General features: G+C 40.0%; 1 protein-coding gene across 2 annotated transcripts in view; it reads right to left on the bottom strand.

Moving 5' to 3' along the window:
• FREM1 (FRAS1 related extracellular matrix 1) overlaps window positions 1-15,134 on the bottom strand; it is a 66,129-nt gene extending 50,995 nt beyond the window's left edge. For both annotated transcript variants that reach the window (XR_003532124.1, XM_027670651.1), the window contains exons 1-6: window positions 15,041-15,134; window positions 7,655-8,158; window positions 2,637-2,731; window positions 1,788-2,089; window positions 1,086-1,282; window positions 105-428 (exon numbers count right to left, since the gene is read on the bottom strand). Coding sequence is in view for 1 of the 2 variants with exons in the window: in XM_027670651.1 (XP_027526452.1) it covers window positions 105-428; window positions 1,086-1,282; window positions 1,788-2,089; window positions 2,637-2,731; window positions 7,655-7,885 (1,149 nt within the window). In the remaining variant the exon portion in view is untranslated. The remainder of the gene's footprint in view (window positions 1-104; window positions 429-1,085; window positions 1,283-1,787; window positions 2,090-2,636; window positions 2,732-7,654; window positions 8,159-15,040) is intronic.
• Between the last annotated feature and the right edge of the window lie 1,419 nt (window positions 15,135-16,553).

Here is a 16,553-nt window from a genome sequence, read left to right as displayed (position 1 = left end):
TTTTTTTTTCTGAAAAATATCCATTACATACGAATGCATTTATTTGCAGCTCACTGAATCTTTCAGAGATTAAAACAGCAAATGCTCACACATTCCACTGTTACCTCATAATTCCTCCTTTCTGTGTGGCTGTTATTTGGAGGCTGATAAGCAATGAGCATGTCACTGAGATCTTTCCAGGTGAAGGAGCCAACAGGTTTTGTGTGGTCAGACAGGTGAGTGATGAAGCCCTGAGGAGGTGGCTTGGTAATGTTGAATACAAGCAGGGACTTTGGAGTTTCATTGTCTTCAGCATCAATGGTTGTGGTTGAAATGGGGGTTAAAATAAATTGGTCTACTTCCAGGATGAACTTTGCCATTGGGGCAGCTTTGGGTATTTGGTTGGGAACAGCACCTTTAATGTGAACAGGAAGCCACGCATACTCAGTCTATAACAGGAAAAAAATGAGACAACTGAAAAGGCAAAGTCTAGCAAACAAAGTAAATTCATTTTCTGCTAGCTTCACAGAGTGAATTGGGGTACACATTAATGCAATAATTATTTTGAAAAAAAAAAGAATTGAAACCTTTTAATTGCAAAATGCCTAAAGTAAATATTGAGATGTCATAAATATGACTTCCAGGTTTACTAGTCTTACTTGTGTCCTTAATTTGGGGCTGAAACAACTTACTTAATTTGATGGGAGTTTAATGAATAACTTTATCTGACAGAAGCATACACAAGCCATTAATTATTATTAACTGAATATGTTCACACAACTCTTAGCTTGTTAATTACTGTATATGTTGAAGTCATTGCAGATCATACTGTATAAAAAATGTGGAATTATGCCAGAATTAATTTATCTTTCAGGATAAACTACTTATGTCTGACAGTAATCAACCAGAGATGTTTCTCTGTAGCCATAAGGGCCAAAGCATAGAGGCATGGACGTCATGCCTTTCATTTTCTCAGCTAGCAGCATTCTAAGAGCTGAAAGTTTAAGGCTCCCTATCTCTCTTCAAATGTGAAAATGACAAATGAATTTATTTTTTTTTTTAAATGGGAAGACAATCAGACATTGTAATCTTGCATGAAAATCTACCTTGTGCAGAGTTTTGCTTCTGCTGTCTGTGAGATCCAACCTCACAGGAATATAATCAGTGTCAGGTGAGGGAGGGTCAAGGTGTCGATACCGAATCCCCATCCTCAGAAATTCTTCACAGCTCATTTTTTTGTTGTGAATGACTCCTAGTCCCAGCATGCAGCTCCCGTTTCTGCACTGCTGGCCCAGGCTGTGCTCTGTAACCCAACAGAAGCAATAATGAAACAGTTACTGGAGCGAAAAACAACTTGGGGAACCTGTCTATACAACTAAACTAACTGATATAAAGTCAGTGGGATGAGAATTAGGGCTCCTTTCCTGACTTAACTTTTCCTACAGGATTTTGTTTTCAACTGATATCTTCCAGCCTCATCCTCTCTTGGTCTCTTGGTTAGTTGCTGCCTCAAACAACTCCTTGTACTGTTTCTATTGAGTCTTGGCTCTCACAAGGTGGTCACATTGGTCCACGTATCTAGGAGCCAGAAAAAGACTCCAATCAGGGAATTATTGACCCAGATCTGTGATCTGCATTGTGCCCCACAAAAATTTCACATCCCTTTCATGTCCATGATAGCTCAAGCTGTTCATTAAACTTCACATGACCCACTCTTACCCAGCATGTCTGAAACAACCCACTACTGCAGACTTAATCTGCTGGGTCTCTTTGAACATGCTAATGCAAACAACTGAAGCACATCGTACTAGTGCCAGGGAATAAGCTCTGTGGCTGATCTCCATGGATCTGCTCTTGCTGCACTTTCCCGGTGGTGAGCTGGCCATGTGCAGGCAGGTGGGTTTCTGAAGAGATTATGGAAATGGTGCAATCCAGATTTATCTTCCTGTCGTAATCAAAAGTGAGGATGTTCTTGTCAATCACCCTGGACAGACCATAGTACTCAGGGACCTCCAGGGCACGGGAGCGCATTTTTATGATGTTACAGTCTGGCTCAAGTAACTGCACGTGAAGGGTGAATGTTTCTACAAATGTTTCCACTTCTGTAAATCTGCAAGTGACAGAAGAAAATTAGTTATGCTTCATCCCATCTTCTGTTGCTTTGTGAACTGGGCACTGTCCTTATCTTCTAAACTGAATTACTTGAACCCCTTTCTCTCTTGTGTCCTCAAATCCCAGACTGCCATGGTCCAGACCCTGCTGGATGACTCCCCATTCTTGTAAGCAGGGTTTCTATGGGAAGAGGTTACTCTCTGTATATATACAAGTGTATGTCCCTATCAGCAGAACAGCAGAGAATATACAGTACTCTGAAAGTACTGTTGTCACTCTCAATAGCATAATGAAAAATCACTGAGTTTCTGTCATAAGCAAGCAATACATAATGCACATTACAGGAGTGTATCTGCAATACATGGTGAGAAATGTTTCTGTAAACAGATGGTCACTTGTTGACTAATGATGCAGCTACTGGATCGAAGTAGTTAAAACATATACAGCAGAACATGCTTCTACTGTGAAAAAATGGACTGTCTGCTCTTCCTGAGGTCAGCTGGGCTCCTGGTAACAGTGAAGTGTGATCTCCTGCCACTGCTTACCTGTACAGCCTAAGCATGACCATGTCTTCATCTAAAATCGGACAGCCATTGTGGGTATATTTGACTTCATTAGGAAGGAAGTGACAGTCAAAAACCTGTGAAGGAGAAAGAATAGACTAGTACAACACTGTCAAGGATATTAACTTTGCGGCATCTGTTCCACTTCTCTCTGAGTGTCAGTAATGCATCAGACTGAGGGAATTCTTAATACGTATTTCATTTCTATGAATAGGTATTCACCTGTTCTGTAATCTTCCAGTGAGAGTCAGAGCAATCACTTTAATGTAGGGCTGCTAGCACTCCACAATTAGAAGGGGAATGGCCACAGGTGATTGTTTCTTGCTGTCGAGTCCCTCCCCTGTGCAACAAATAATTTGAGCTCATACTTCTTGACCACTGCAGCCTGTGGAGTTAAGGATGCAGGTGTATCCAGTGGTACATACAACTGCAGTGGTGCTGAAAAATCAGCAGATCCTACATTGTAATGTGAGATTTATTAGCTTCTAAAGTTGCTTATGGAGGTTGCTTGATTATATAGTGTCTTAATTTATGGTCACTACCACTAGACTACAAAAGTATGACCCAGAGAAACTTCTCTGTTAGAAACTGCCAATTGAGATCTGTTCCATGTTTTTGTGATACTGACTTTGTACCAGTAGCTCTTTACTAGATCAGATGTCATCTCTGTGCCGTACCAACCCCATCCCAAAGTCACTGCAATCCCACAGTACAAAAGCAAGCAGATTTCTACATTGTCTCCACCAGATAAATCAAAATAGACTAATTCTTATGACATATCTGATACAGGCAAAATCTGTGAGGCTGCCTGGCCACAGTTTAACCATCTAAGCCAGACACTTGTTTCAGGCAGATTGATTTATTTAATGGTTGGTCGATTTGTGAAAGCAAGGCAATTTGGAAAAGTGCCTGACACAAAAAGAAAATAGATTGCTTTGTAGAGTTCCGACACACCTATTCTTTACAAAAGGGATTTGGATTCTGGGGCATACAATTTTTGTGTCCTCACATACTGAAAATTCCAAGTCTGGTAAATTAAATTCCCATCCTGTGGTGTTTCTTTATAGAAACATCAGATGAAAGCTCCTAGGATTTATAAGACTATGTCTGTGTTATCTCTTTGATAACAGGGAAACCCTACACAGTCCATGGAGGATGGAGGATACTCATGTTTCATATCTCATACAGAGAGACAAGGCATATTCTTGTCAGCAGGAAGCCAAAAGCTAATCACTCCATTTCTTGTCTCACTGTGAATCTAAATGTAGCTTTGGTTGCATTTTTATGGGCAGTATTCACAAATAGTTATATGGACTTCCATGGATTAAAGCGAGATCTGTTCAACATTCACCAATAGACCTAATGAGGCCATAACTAATAACTATTAATATGCATATATGGCTGAATGACATGCCACTTTTTTTTTTAAGAGGTAATTTCTTACTGACAGTCATTTCTTAAAATATGACAAAAGAATCATGAAAATGAAGTGCCTTGCTTGAATTACCTTCATTTCCCCAAACACTTTGGAGGATGGTGGAATGGCTGGGGGATTTTAGTGAGATTCTAAAATGCTGACTGGAAGTGCAGCTCATGGAGAAAATCTTTGAATGCTCTTATTTTCAGTGTAAAAATAAAGTAATACTCTAATTCCTAAATTAGTTGTCATAATGGAAAACTGATTTGAATTTATCAGCTTTTATTATTACTGGAAGAGTCCACTTCTACTGAAGTTATTCTCAGATGCTCAATCTATGTGATAATTGTTCTATATTCCTGGCAATTTTTAAATGCCTGCTTTTAATTTTCATCAAGACATGCACTGTACAAAGCCATTTTTTTTTAAGTAATGGATTTGATTTTCAGACACATACAGATGGATTAACCTCTTGAAATAATCTGTAATACACAGTGTTACCAAAAGTATGGTTGGTTTCATTTGTTAAGACTGCTTAGAAAGGAAGAACAAAAACAGTTTGTAAAAAACAAAATTACTCTCATATGATGAACGTTTTGACTATGTTGTGACTGTTCTGTTGTGTATTATTTTCAAATGCCACAGAAATACGTGCTTTGCTGTTTTCCAAACAAAAACAACAAATATGTATTTTTCTTCCTTAATGTCTTTTCTTTCATAGTACAAACTAACATAAAGGAACACGACAGTTAAGCAATTAATTAGATAGTCTTAAGTGATATTCTACAAAAATGGAAAATAAAATTAAGAAGTAGTTACGTGGTGTGTTACCTTCAGGGAAAAAAAGAAAGTGTATTATACACAAAACCCACTCATATTACAGCTTCAGAAACTTAATATTGTATCCTGAAGGTGAGACTGATGAGCCCTCGAAGTCAGTAGGGTTTTGGTGGCAGAAGGATGTTGCGGAGGAGTGCATCAAAGGCTTTACAGAAGTCCAGATAAATGACATCTGTAGCCCTTCCCTTGTCCACTGCTGTAGTCACTCCACCACAGGAGGTCACTGGGTTGGTCAGGCAGGACTTACCCTTGGTGAAGCCGTGCCGGCTGTCCCGAATCACCTCCCTGTCCTCCACGTCTTCCAGGAGGATGTGTTCCATGATCTTCCCAGGCACAGAGAGGAGGCTGATGGCTGACAGGTCAGTAGACCCCAGGGAGGATCTACCCTTTTAAAAGATGTAAAATGTTTCCCTTCTTCCAGTCTGGAAACTGGGACTTGCCCTGACTGCCATAACTTTTCAAATATCATGGAGAGAGACTACATCAGGTTCCATCACATCAAAGAATTAATTTCTCTATTTTTAAGACATCATTAGTTCCACATCTTAATTTATAACAAGGGGATGGAAAATGAAGGACCTTTCCATAAAGATCTGCTACCAGTGACTGACAGTCAGTTTATATGTGTATTAAGACACAATCTGCTTTGCAAAAAGAAACATCTGTTTTATGTTTCCTGATACGTTTTCCCTTTATATGAACAGGCAACTCTAATTGCCTATAAATTTGCTGGGTAAGACGAAGGAGATCTAAATCTTTTCCTAATTACTGTTTAGTTTTGTTTTTTTCCACTTCAACTGCCTTTCAATTAGAATTGATAATTAAATTGTCATACATTCCTAGAACATTACTCACTGTACTGGCAGTAAACCAGATCATAACAGAGACATTTTCTAGCTGCAGAATCTCCTGTAGAAAGAGCGTGAGTGACACCAGGAAATCCACACTCTAGCACCTTCGTTTGGGAACAGTGAAAGCTCAGGCAGCAGGAGCAGCCACACCTCTGCAGCCTGGTACCCTAGGGCCACTTGCCCAGCAGAGCCCTTCCCTCTAGATGACTTGTGCCTGCAGCCTCCAAGAGCCACACTCGACTGCCTGGGCACACATCAGAGCCATGAAAGGACAGGTACTCAGCAGAGGTGGACCTGGGAGTGGGGAAGTCAAGGACCCTAGGTATTTTGGAAAACAAGGTATGAGGAATACACATCTCCTGGGACCTCTTGAGAAGTACTTCTAACTATGTGCTTGAAACATGTTGGGTTACACAGGACAAAGGCTGTTTCAAAATACCTGAGTCCTATTGCACGTAGAAGCTGAGGTGGAAACTGAAAGCAAAGTCACTTCCTCAGTCACATTGCCTACAGAAGAGGTTTGCCAGAGGTTTTTTCTCCTCTTTTTCTTCCTCTTCTTTAGACTGGATATTAGGGAAAATTTCTTCACTGAAGGGGTGGTCAGGTATTGGAACCAGCTGCCCACGGAAGTGATGGAATCACCATCCCTGGAAGTGTTCAAAACTTGTGTAGATGTGGTGCTTAGGGACATGGTTTAGTAGTGGCAGTGCTGAGTTAATGATTGGACTCAATGATCTTCAAAGTCTTTTCCAACCTTAATGAGTCTATGTTTATATGAATCAAGAGCCAACGTATACTGGGGAAGTAGAGGTGGGGTACTATGGTCAGAGTCCCTGTTCTGGCAGAGAACAAGCCCTGGGGAAGTTTCAGCAGATGCACTACATTTCTTGGGGCAAGTCTCCAGAGAAGATCACGCACTGCCCTGCTCATTGCAACACCTCCTGTTTTCCCTGCCTCTGCTCCTTAGCAGTGCTGATTCAGCTGAAGTACTTGTCAGTGGTCTGCAAAAGTAAAAGTGATGACCAAGAAAGAAGTTCTGAAAAATCTATTGAAACTGATACTCCTGCACCTACCTTCACAGAAACTGCCAAAAACTTGGAAAGGATGTTTAAAACTATATACATATACAAATACACAAAAGTGTATGCTGTATGGTACAATAAACAATTTTTTTCAAAAAGACAAAATCTGTTTGCCTATGGTTTATTACAACCATTCATCTTCTATCTATACCATTACCTCTTCACGTCAATTACTTTATAATCCTTCCTGCTATGACTCAGGTGGGGCAATTTGTAAAGCAGATGAGTAGCAGAATGGTGATATGTGAAATACATTTCATTATTCCTACAGGCTTGACATTTGAACAGAAAACAAGGGGGTTTTAATGTATTTGCCATCTGCTAGCAATTTGGATGTTGCAGAGCAGAGCAAACAACAGTGTACACAATGTGCTTATTGTATGTGATTATTTTTTTCTTAATTGCTCCCTAAGTAGTGGCTTCGTGACTAAAATGCAAAATGCTCTAGTGGGGTATGCATTACCCAAGGGGCACTCATTACCCTCATGACTGAAAAGCAAGCAGCTGAGAGGCTTGAGAATATCTCCTAACTGAAAGTTTTGAAATACTCATTCGTTGCTTGCGAAAGGAGACTCTGACCAAACTCACTTCCGTTCACTCATGTTACTGAGCTCAGCTTTTGGATTTCCGTGTTGCAGTTCTCTGCCAGCTGTCTGCTTAAGCAAAAAGCTGAATCTCACAGACCACTCAGTTTCATGCCTTTTAGTCACTATCCAAAAGAAAAAAAAAACCAGTAAGGCAGCTCTTTCTAGTTTCTACCATACCTGTACACACATGAACACTCAAAGCAGCACAATGGAGCCCAAATACCTGTGGAGTTAGTTTTCCAACTCTCTGTGTTATTGGCTCATTAATCACAACTTCAACTTTGCAGACATCCTTCTCTCTGGGGATGGAAAACTTGAGGTCATCTTCTGACAGGAAGACAGACTGTCCCTTCATCACTGTCACCCCATGGTTCACACTGATAAAGGAGGAACACACCACTCTTAGCATGACAGGCAGCAGCAGAAATAACCAGCTTTTCTCAAAGGACTTCATATTATAAGGTGATGCCAGCCTTTTCCACCAGTGAAAGATATTTCTTAACAAAAGGAGTCTTCTTTCTCCACGAGTAGACTTTTGCGATATAATGAAGCACCAAAATATTACTTGCAGGTAAAAACGTATGACATGTTTTCTATTAAGAGTCACTCCTTGACTGAAATTTGGGTAGGACCCTTTCAAAATATCCTTGGGATTTTATAAAATTCATTGGTCAAGCCTGACAAAATGATGAATGTGTTCTCAGAGTCCTCTTAAGATTTGTTAATCCTGAAAAAAATAAAAGAAAGAAAATTGCTATAAGGAATCGAGCAACTATTGGAATTAAAAAAACCCTACAAACACACACACAAAAACCTTCCACCATTTCTTACAATTGCAGTACATTTAAAGCAGCAGCTTAATTTTACCCACATTAGGCCTGGCTGAGATGGAGCTCATTTCCCCATAGCTGCCCTCACAGTGCTGTGCTGTGCTTTGGTGGCTAGAAAGGTGTTGATAACACATCAGTGTTTTGGTGTCTGCTGGGCAGTGCTGGCACAGCATCAGTGCTGTAACATCCCTCCCCCCAGTGGAGGGAAAGATCCTGGGAGGAGACACAATCAGGCCAGCTGACCCCAACTAACCAAAAGTTAGTCATATGATGTCAGGTCAGATATAAAAGCTAATGAAAAGAGAAGGAATGGAAGGGCATTTGTTGTTCACAATGTCTGCCTGATGAGAAACCGCTCCACCTTCTGAAGCCCTGCTTCCCAGGAAGTGGCTGGACATCTCTCGCTGATGGGAAGTAGAGAATAAACCCTGTTATTTTCCTCTTCACTTGTGTGTGTGCAAACTTTCCCTTTTGCTTTAGTTTCCATCTTAATCTCTCTCCTCTGTCTGGCTGGGAAGGGGAGTTATAGAGCAGGTTGGTACCTGGCATCCAGCCAAGGTCAATCCACCACAGTCGTTTGGGTGCCATGACTTGGATCATGAGGATTTTGAGATAAGGATAGTAATTGGGAGAGGTAATGGGCAATACAAGTACTGAACATTGTTGGAGAATGAAATGATTATGGGGAATTTTTGTTGTAATAGTGGTGAAGGGTCAAGGGGTGAATTTTGTGTGAATTGTCCATTTTCATTTGGTGTTGTGATGATGTTATTTTTGGTTTTGTGTGGGGAATTTTGTTATGTTAATGCACTGACTTCTTATTTGCCACAACCTTACCACCAACAGTGATCTTTCCTGAAAGTGAATTAAAACCCAGATCCTCGTATCTCTTTGTTTTTTTCATTGTTGTTCACAGGTTTGACTCCACTGTTTCCAGCAGAATGACCTTCTGAACAGCCTATAATTGAATGCACACATCTACCCAGCTTTAAATTTCACTGGAAACCAACCAGCAGCTCAGAAATCATTTAAAATTTTTCATTTCCTAAAGTAAGACAAGACAGATCACTTCACCACACATTCAAGACTGACTAACATACAAATAAATTATATATATATAAGTGTGGGACACAAATCTTAACTCTGTTTTTCTAGCAATTTATCTTTCCGTTTTGGTTTAAATTATTGCAGCCATATCAGTCTGAAGAAAATCTGAGGGAAAATGTAGAATTCTAACCAGAGGAAAAGGAAATTCATGGTAGAAAATGTTTTAATGTGTTTCATTAACAAATCAAAATCTCAAATAATTTTAAAGAAGTTTATTTACACAGATAGGTTTTACTAAAATCTAGTTACAGAAATATACCCAAAATACTTGCTAAATTTTGTTTCTTTCTACAGGGATGGGTATCCATAGCACTTCCTGAGACATCACTCCACTTTCTAAAATTCACAGTTTTGAAACGCAGTCTGCAATTCTATAAAGAACAACTAGGAAAAAGGGGGAGAAAAACATATTACACTTGAGACTCCAAGTGTGAAAGTATGCTTTGCAGCAAGTGCACCCTTTTAACCTGAATATCTGACTGGCATTTATCACATAGTGCATGGATTTCTAGCATTTATCAAATATAATGCATTTCCTTAAAGTACCAGCTGCAAAGCAGGGAGAGAGGTTCTGAATCAAAACCTTCTGTATTGCTGTGTCCTTTTTTTACTTCCTGCACTGAACAAAGTGAAGATAGGGCTGAGGAAAGTGAAATAACCACTCTGACATATGTGTCACGAAGTTGCTCTGAGGAAGATCTTGCCACAAGGACTGCAAAGGATTTAAAATCTTTTGACACCAGCCTCTGATGAAGAGTCAATGCATGAGTAAGTCTGAGCTACTTTCAGAGAAGACCCATTTTCTTAAGCCATAGAGGGGCTCAGAAAAGAAGAAAATAATTAGGAATTTTAGATTCTGGCTAGACCTGGCAAAGTGCTAAGAGGCAGTGAATGACTCTGAGCCATAGACCTGGTGGCTTACAGCTCATGACAATGCCAGTAACTCTGTGCTCCATAATAGCAGGATGGGGCATTGATTTATGGTGCAAAAAGCCTTTATTCAGAGAGCACAGGGCACCTCAGGAGAAAAGATAAAATAAAAGCCTGGAGAGTTTTGACTTTCTCCACTCCCACCTGAATAGCTCCTGTAAAACCATGTTATAGTTCAGAGACAGCTTAATCATCATTTCACAAACAGCACTGGTCGGGAAGGGTATTGTTCTCTTTACGCACTACATATGTGCTTAAAACAAGGGAAGGTAGCTGCCTCTCTCCAACAGGCACTGGCAGAGTCATTCACACAGACACATCGGCACCTCAACTCTGCTACAGCCTAGGTTGCTCTGTTACTGGTGCCTGCCCCATAAAACCCAGGACAGAGTGCAAGTAAAAACCTCAGGCACAGGCAGTAGTTTCTTTTTTGCCTTTTCCTACCCTGCATCAAACAAAGAGCAAAAAGTCTTGAAGGGGAGCCAGGAGCATTTTGACCAATTTCATGTTTGTTGTGTGAGGCATTCTCTGAAACAAATTTGGTCATGTTGTCACTGTCTTGCTTTGACTGCTTTTACTTGCAGGCACAGCTCCATTATACACGGGTTTGTCCCATATGTTCCAGCCACTGGCCCCTACTTGTCTGCTGAGCGCTGTCTCTTTAGGTGGCCAAGTGAAGATCTTAAGAAGCATAACCTCACTTCATCAATCACTTATCTAATGCTAGCAAAATGAAATGGCAAGAGACCCTTTCAGCACAAAATGGCAATAAAAATGAGAAGGTTTTGGTGTGAATGCCATCATATTAGCATCTTCACCCCGTATGAAGAAAGTCATTGCTTCAGCAAAGTCGTGTGTGTGCTACATGGTACTTACTCTGATAGCAGTAACAGTGAGCTGCTCCCCAGCAGCTCTACAACTGCTGGTGATGCCATTGCCATATTTTGTGGCTGCTTTGGACTTCCTTACAATTTTCTTACTTCTCTGCCCCTAATATCACAGCTGAGCCTGATTCATCCCTGCTTTTCCTTGGCATGTCATCTGTGTACCCAGAATGGACGTACAACTGAGGCACTGTAAAATCCAAATGCACCACAATATTTCAGAGGTACTGAGTGGCTTAAAGAAATAATGGTGTTCATGAGCAACACATTAGGAGGATCAGTATTGTGAAACTAAGCTGTTTCCTCATCCACTTTCTGTCTATATGGCAAAACACCTAAAATAACTCCAGGTGCACTGTGTGAGTACAAAGCTACCAGCTTTGGTCCCAGAAGTAAACCAGTCATGTCAGTTCAGTGATATATCATATATTAGTTGTTATTCCTCAGATGGAGCACATGATTTACGAGGAGAGGCTGAGACAGTTGGATTTGTTCAGCCTGAAGAAGGGAGGTTTTTTGCTTGTTTTAGACCTCTAACAAGAGAGTGCAGAGAGCCTGGAGGTGCACAGTGAAGGGACAAGGTGCAATCCACAAAAACAGCAACACAGGAAATTCACATTAGATATTAGAAAAGAAAAAAAAAAGACAATGTGATTACAGACAGTGGAACAGGTTTCATGGAGTCCTCTCAGAGATATTTAAAAAACAACTAATCAGGGCCTGAGTTGCCTGATGTAACTTTGAAGCTGTACTTCCCATAAAAGCTGGCTGTTATTGGAGCAAGAGGTGGGAGCAGTTACAGTTTTTCACCCTAAATCGTGTGGTAACTCCAAGCAGAAATGACAGAGCCAACTGTTTGCCAGGACCTAAGTTAATTACCTGGTGAAGTTTTGCAAAACACTGCATTATACCCTGCCAACTTTCCCATAATTCCCATGGCATCCAATATAAAACCCTACCAGTATAAAAAACTGTGGTAACAAGTAAAGAGACCACCTTTCCCATAATTATAGGTAGGTTAGCCAAGCTGACACTGAGATTTGGAAGCCTGGAAAATACGTCCTGTAGATATGTCCAAGGCATTGTACAAGGGACACTGGGCAAGGGGAACTCTAAGGAGCTACTCTGCAGACGAGCCCAGGGTGGGAAGGTTGAGGCAGAAGGGGCCTCTGAAGAGGCAGTGAATATGATTCTGCAGAGTTAATGCAGTGACATACCAAACTTGGAACAATGTAGGGGATGGTTTCCGTGGACTTTAGATGTGGTTTGTTAAAAATTTCCTTCAAATGCCAGAAGAACTGATTTTCCCTCAGGGCTTCTGGTGCACATGTGAGAAATGATGCAATGGTTAATTACAAACATTAGCATTCTCACCAAATACAACTGGTAAGTCTGATTTTGAGGAGAGCTAATTTGATGTAAGTAAAAGACTAATCCAAATTACTTAGATAGCTATCTATCAATATCCCCCCCCAAAAAAAAAGAAGAAAAGAAACTCAGAAACGACACCACTAACTCTCAGCTGTAATGCGTAAAACCTGAATAAAGAATCTGCAATCACTAGTGAACTTGAGCCAAGTCTCTATGACACCCAAAGTCTTCACTGGGATTACGATGAGACTTTAAGGGTTTGTCTGTGTGTAACAAAATCTCTGGTTACCTGGGATATTTCACTGAACAGCTGGATCAAAAATTGCCCTCTTCTTTTTCAAAGTTGGAGGGGATAATGGAGAACAATTGTTGTGGGCTGAGAGTTGCACTGATTTGTTTTAATGAATATCAGAAAAAGTTTACAAGAAACAGAAAGAACATAGGATTTTTTTTTTTTAGAATGGGTTTAAAGAAAACAAGTGACAGCCTTCCAGGATTTCTAGGAAACAAGACAAATATTATTACAGCAATTAAAATTCATCCCAGGGCAACGAAAGAATCGTGGGTATTAAATCAACTCATACAGTCACATAATGGTTTTAGACAACATTTTTCAAAACATCAAATGCAATCCAGCTATAGTTTAACTTCACAACCAGCTACTAGAGATCTTTGAATACTTTTGCAGGACTTCACAATGGTAGCAACTAGAGAAGGAAATTACACACTTTATCAGTGAATGTTTAGTACCTTCCCAAATGTGGTTTGGGAAGATTCAGGAGCTTCTGACTCCCAGGTTCAGGGTTTTTTACCCAACTGCACAAAAGGCATCTGAATCAACCCAAGGACATGTTCTGTGAGTTGTTAAAGCATGAAATGTTATATGGACACCCTAGCTACAGTAACTGTAGCCCACACAGCCATTACTATGAGATAAACCAATCTGAGTCCATAATCTGAGATTATGAATGCCACATCATCTAAAAAATGAGAGAAGCAAAGTTAAAGTATTGATGACAACTGATTCACTCAGTCCCTCTTTATGCTCAAACAGGTACAGGCAAGTGGATTGCATTTTTAATGCATTGTTATTGTAGTAGCATGTGCTATTTTGCTGCCATCTGTAAATTCACAGATTGATGGAGATAGCGATAGTTTCTTTTCCCCGTGAATACATCAAGTCCTCTTGGACTGTAATGTTATCATAGACATATATGATCAAGACCACTTCTCATACACTAATATTATCAAGACTACTTCAAGGACTGCAGAAAAAAATGAAAATAAGAATTAACAGACAGGAGGTATTTTAATTTAAAATTCTGGAGCATATGTTCAAAATCTAAATGTTCCCAGATCCAAACCACCTCGTTGTCTAGGTTAAAATGATCTGCATGCAGTTCATGTAGCATGTAAAACAAACCCTAAGAAAGAATCATGAAGAAAATGCTGGCAGACACACAGCAATAACACCTGTGTAAGAAAAAAGAGCTGGGGCAACTTCTACAGATGTGCGTGCTGTTCTACTGTAAAAACAACTGGTAGTTTACAGAGCCAATGTCTCCCAGTGACACCCTGGACACGTCAATAGAGATGCGTTTTGTCTAAGGTAAAGTGCAGTGCCAAGTTAGCTGAGATGACAACTAGCAGAATTCTCTAACTAGCAAAAATATAACTGGCAAAATCCCCTTTCAACATCTGAAGAAACTGTGGATAATTATCTACAGAATTTATTGGAATGTCACTGAGTGACAGCAACTAAACTCTAGAACAGAGAGTTTGTTTTAGAGTTTGGTTCTAGATAAATACATAGAAACCAGCAGGAAATATAAAAATCATGCAAGCACATATATCTTAAGGAACACACATAAATATTCATCCATATCACTAGTGAACATCTGCCTCATTCAGATGAACCAAGTCAGTTGTCTGAATGTACATGACATTGTGAAAATGCAGACAGATCTCTACTGAAAATAAGTGTACAATTTGAAACAGGCATTTAAAAAACAAGTTATCCCAGCTAAATGAAATATATCCTATATAAAGACTTACTAATATCAAAAGTTTTCATTATATTTTTCAATACTTTTTTATCATATTTCTTCTAGTGTGTCTTATTAGTAAGACAATTCTAACCAAAGAAATCTTGCTTAGTGCTGCCAAGCTTTTATAAAAGATAAAGCCACAAAGTTTTATTAGATTTGACGGAAAAAACCCAACATAGTTGAGAAATCTATATCAACTTGAACATTAGGATAAAGTAAGTTGCTTGGAATCCTTGACTTTCAAGTTAACTTTCACTAAACAAGAACTAGTGTCTGCTTTCCTCAAAGGTAGAACTGAGTTTTCATCCGTCCCGAGTACAAAAATTACTGTCTGACTGCTTGTCTGCAACATTCAGCAGCAAACTGAACTCTGCAAGCCCTATTACAACCACAAACACAACAGCATTTGGTGTACAACAAACTTGAGTCAGATACTTACAGGTAGCAGTGTTTCTGCAGGAGGCTGAACATGAGAGCACACTAGAATAAGAGGAAAAATGTATGTCACTGACCCGGGAATCTCTGGTTTAAAAGGCTGGCAGAGAAAGAAATCCAGTGAGTGGGCGACAGAGAGAAAGCAGAGAGGGGGAGGGGAGAGATAGATGAAATTCCAGTCTTTCTGGTCAGCTTGGCTGTAGCTTTCTCCGTACTGAAAATCCGCAATAAACACTCCTTGCTTGTAAGACTGACTGCAGAGTCCCAAATCATAAATACTTTCGGGCTCCCTATGATAACAGCATTCAGAGATGCCTTGTAGTGTTTACACTCAACAATGCTTCTCTGGCAGCCAGCCCCAGATCTTCCTTTCCCCTTCTGCTAGTTAAGTCTGTTGGGACTAAAAACTGAGCTGCTGTTATTAAGGTCTGCTCACTTATTTCTCCCCACTTCTGTGTTTATTTCCTTCAACACACACACACACACACACACACACAGACACACAGATACACACACACCACCCCAGGAGTATTCAAATTTTAATCTTTTTTTCCCCATTCAGAACAGCAAGAAAGAGGAAGGGTATAGAAAAGAATCCTACCAATTATGTAATACCTCACAGAATTCAAGATATCTCTCCAGCTGCCTCTCATGAGATTCATATCAGATTTGCATATTTGACTGGCTGGTGGGATTCTAGGTAAAATTTGCTACCACACAGTGGGTCATTGGTGCATCCTGAGGGATAAACCTGACAGTCCAAATTTTCAGAGCACAGAGGTTGTATTGCAAAGTCACAATACAGGGAGAGGCTATCCCGTGTCCATCTCACCACAGGGACCAAAAGAGTTTTTAAGCATAGGGGACAAAAAGATCTTCAGCCCAGCCACAGGTCATTGTGGCAAGGGCAAGAGGGACAGCACGGGGAAGAGCTACTGACTCCCAGGTTACCTGTGCAAACAGGGTCCAAATCCAGCACAACTGTAACACTTAGCATGTTGTCTTCCCTTGCCCCTCTTTGAACAAGAAGGCTGACTTGACCCTCACAAGGAAATAAAATCACACTATAAAAATGCAAAACTGAAATCAATAGTAAGAAAGAAAAGAACCAGCAGATGTTCCTGTGGCATGACTTAAAGACAGATGAAGAAAACAGATGGCTGTTAAAAATGAAAATTAACTCAAAGCTATACCATGTGTAATATGATCCAATCTGGTGTATATTTGCTTATGAGAAAATACTAGGCAAAAAAATACTTCCTTGAGGTACATCACCAATATCAGAGTGGTATACTGGCCTGGATTTCATCCTGCACATTTTATCAAGTTTCAGAAAAACTTGGAATGAGTATTTATCTCCTCTGAGAGATGTGGGCTAACCTGTGTGTTTTGCTTGCTGGAACATAGCTTCTAATTCACTGTGATGAATGGCCTGTTTGTATTGTACAGTCATCTGGTTAGGATCATCAGCATAACTGTCCTTACAGACTGATTAAAAAAGTGGCAGCTTGTTTAAA

This window comes from Neopelma chrysocephalum, unplaced genomic scaffold, assembly GCF_003984885.1.
Source record: "Neopelma chrysocephalum unplaced genomic scaffold, ASM398488v2 Primary Assembly neopelma1_96921, whole genome shotgun sequence".
Classification (NCBI taxonomy): Eukaryota; Metazoa; Chordata; class Aves; order Passeriformes; family Pipridae; genus Neopelma; species Neopelma chrysocephalum.
This window is presented reverse-complemented; position numbering and strand designations above follow the sequence as displayed.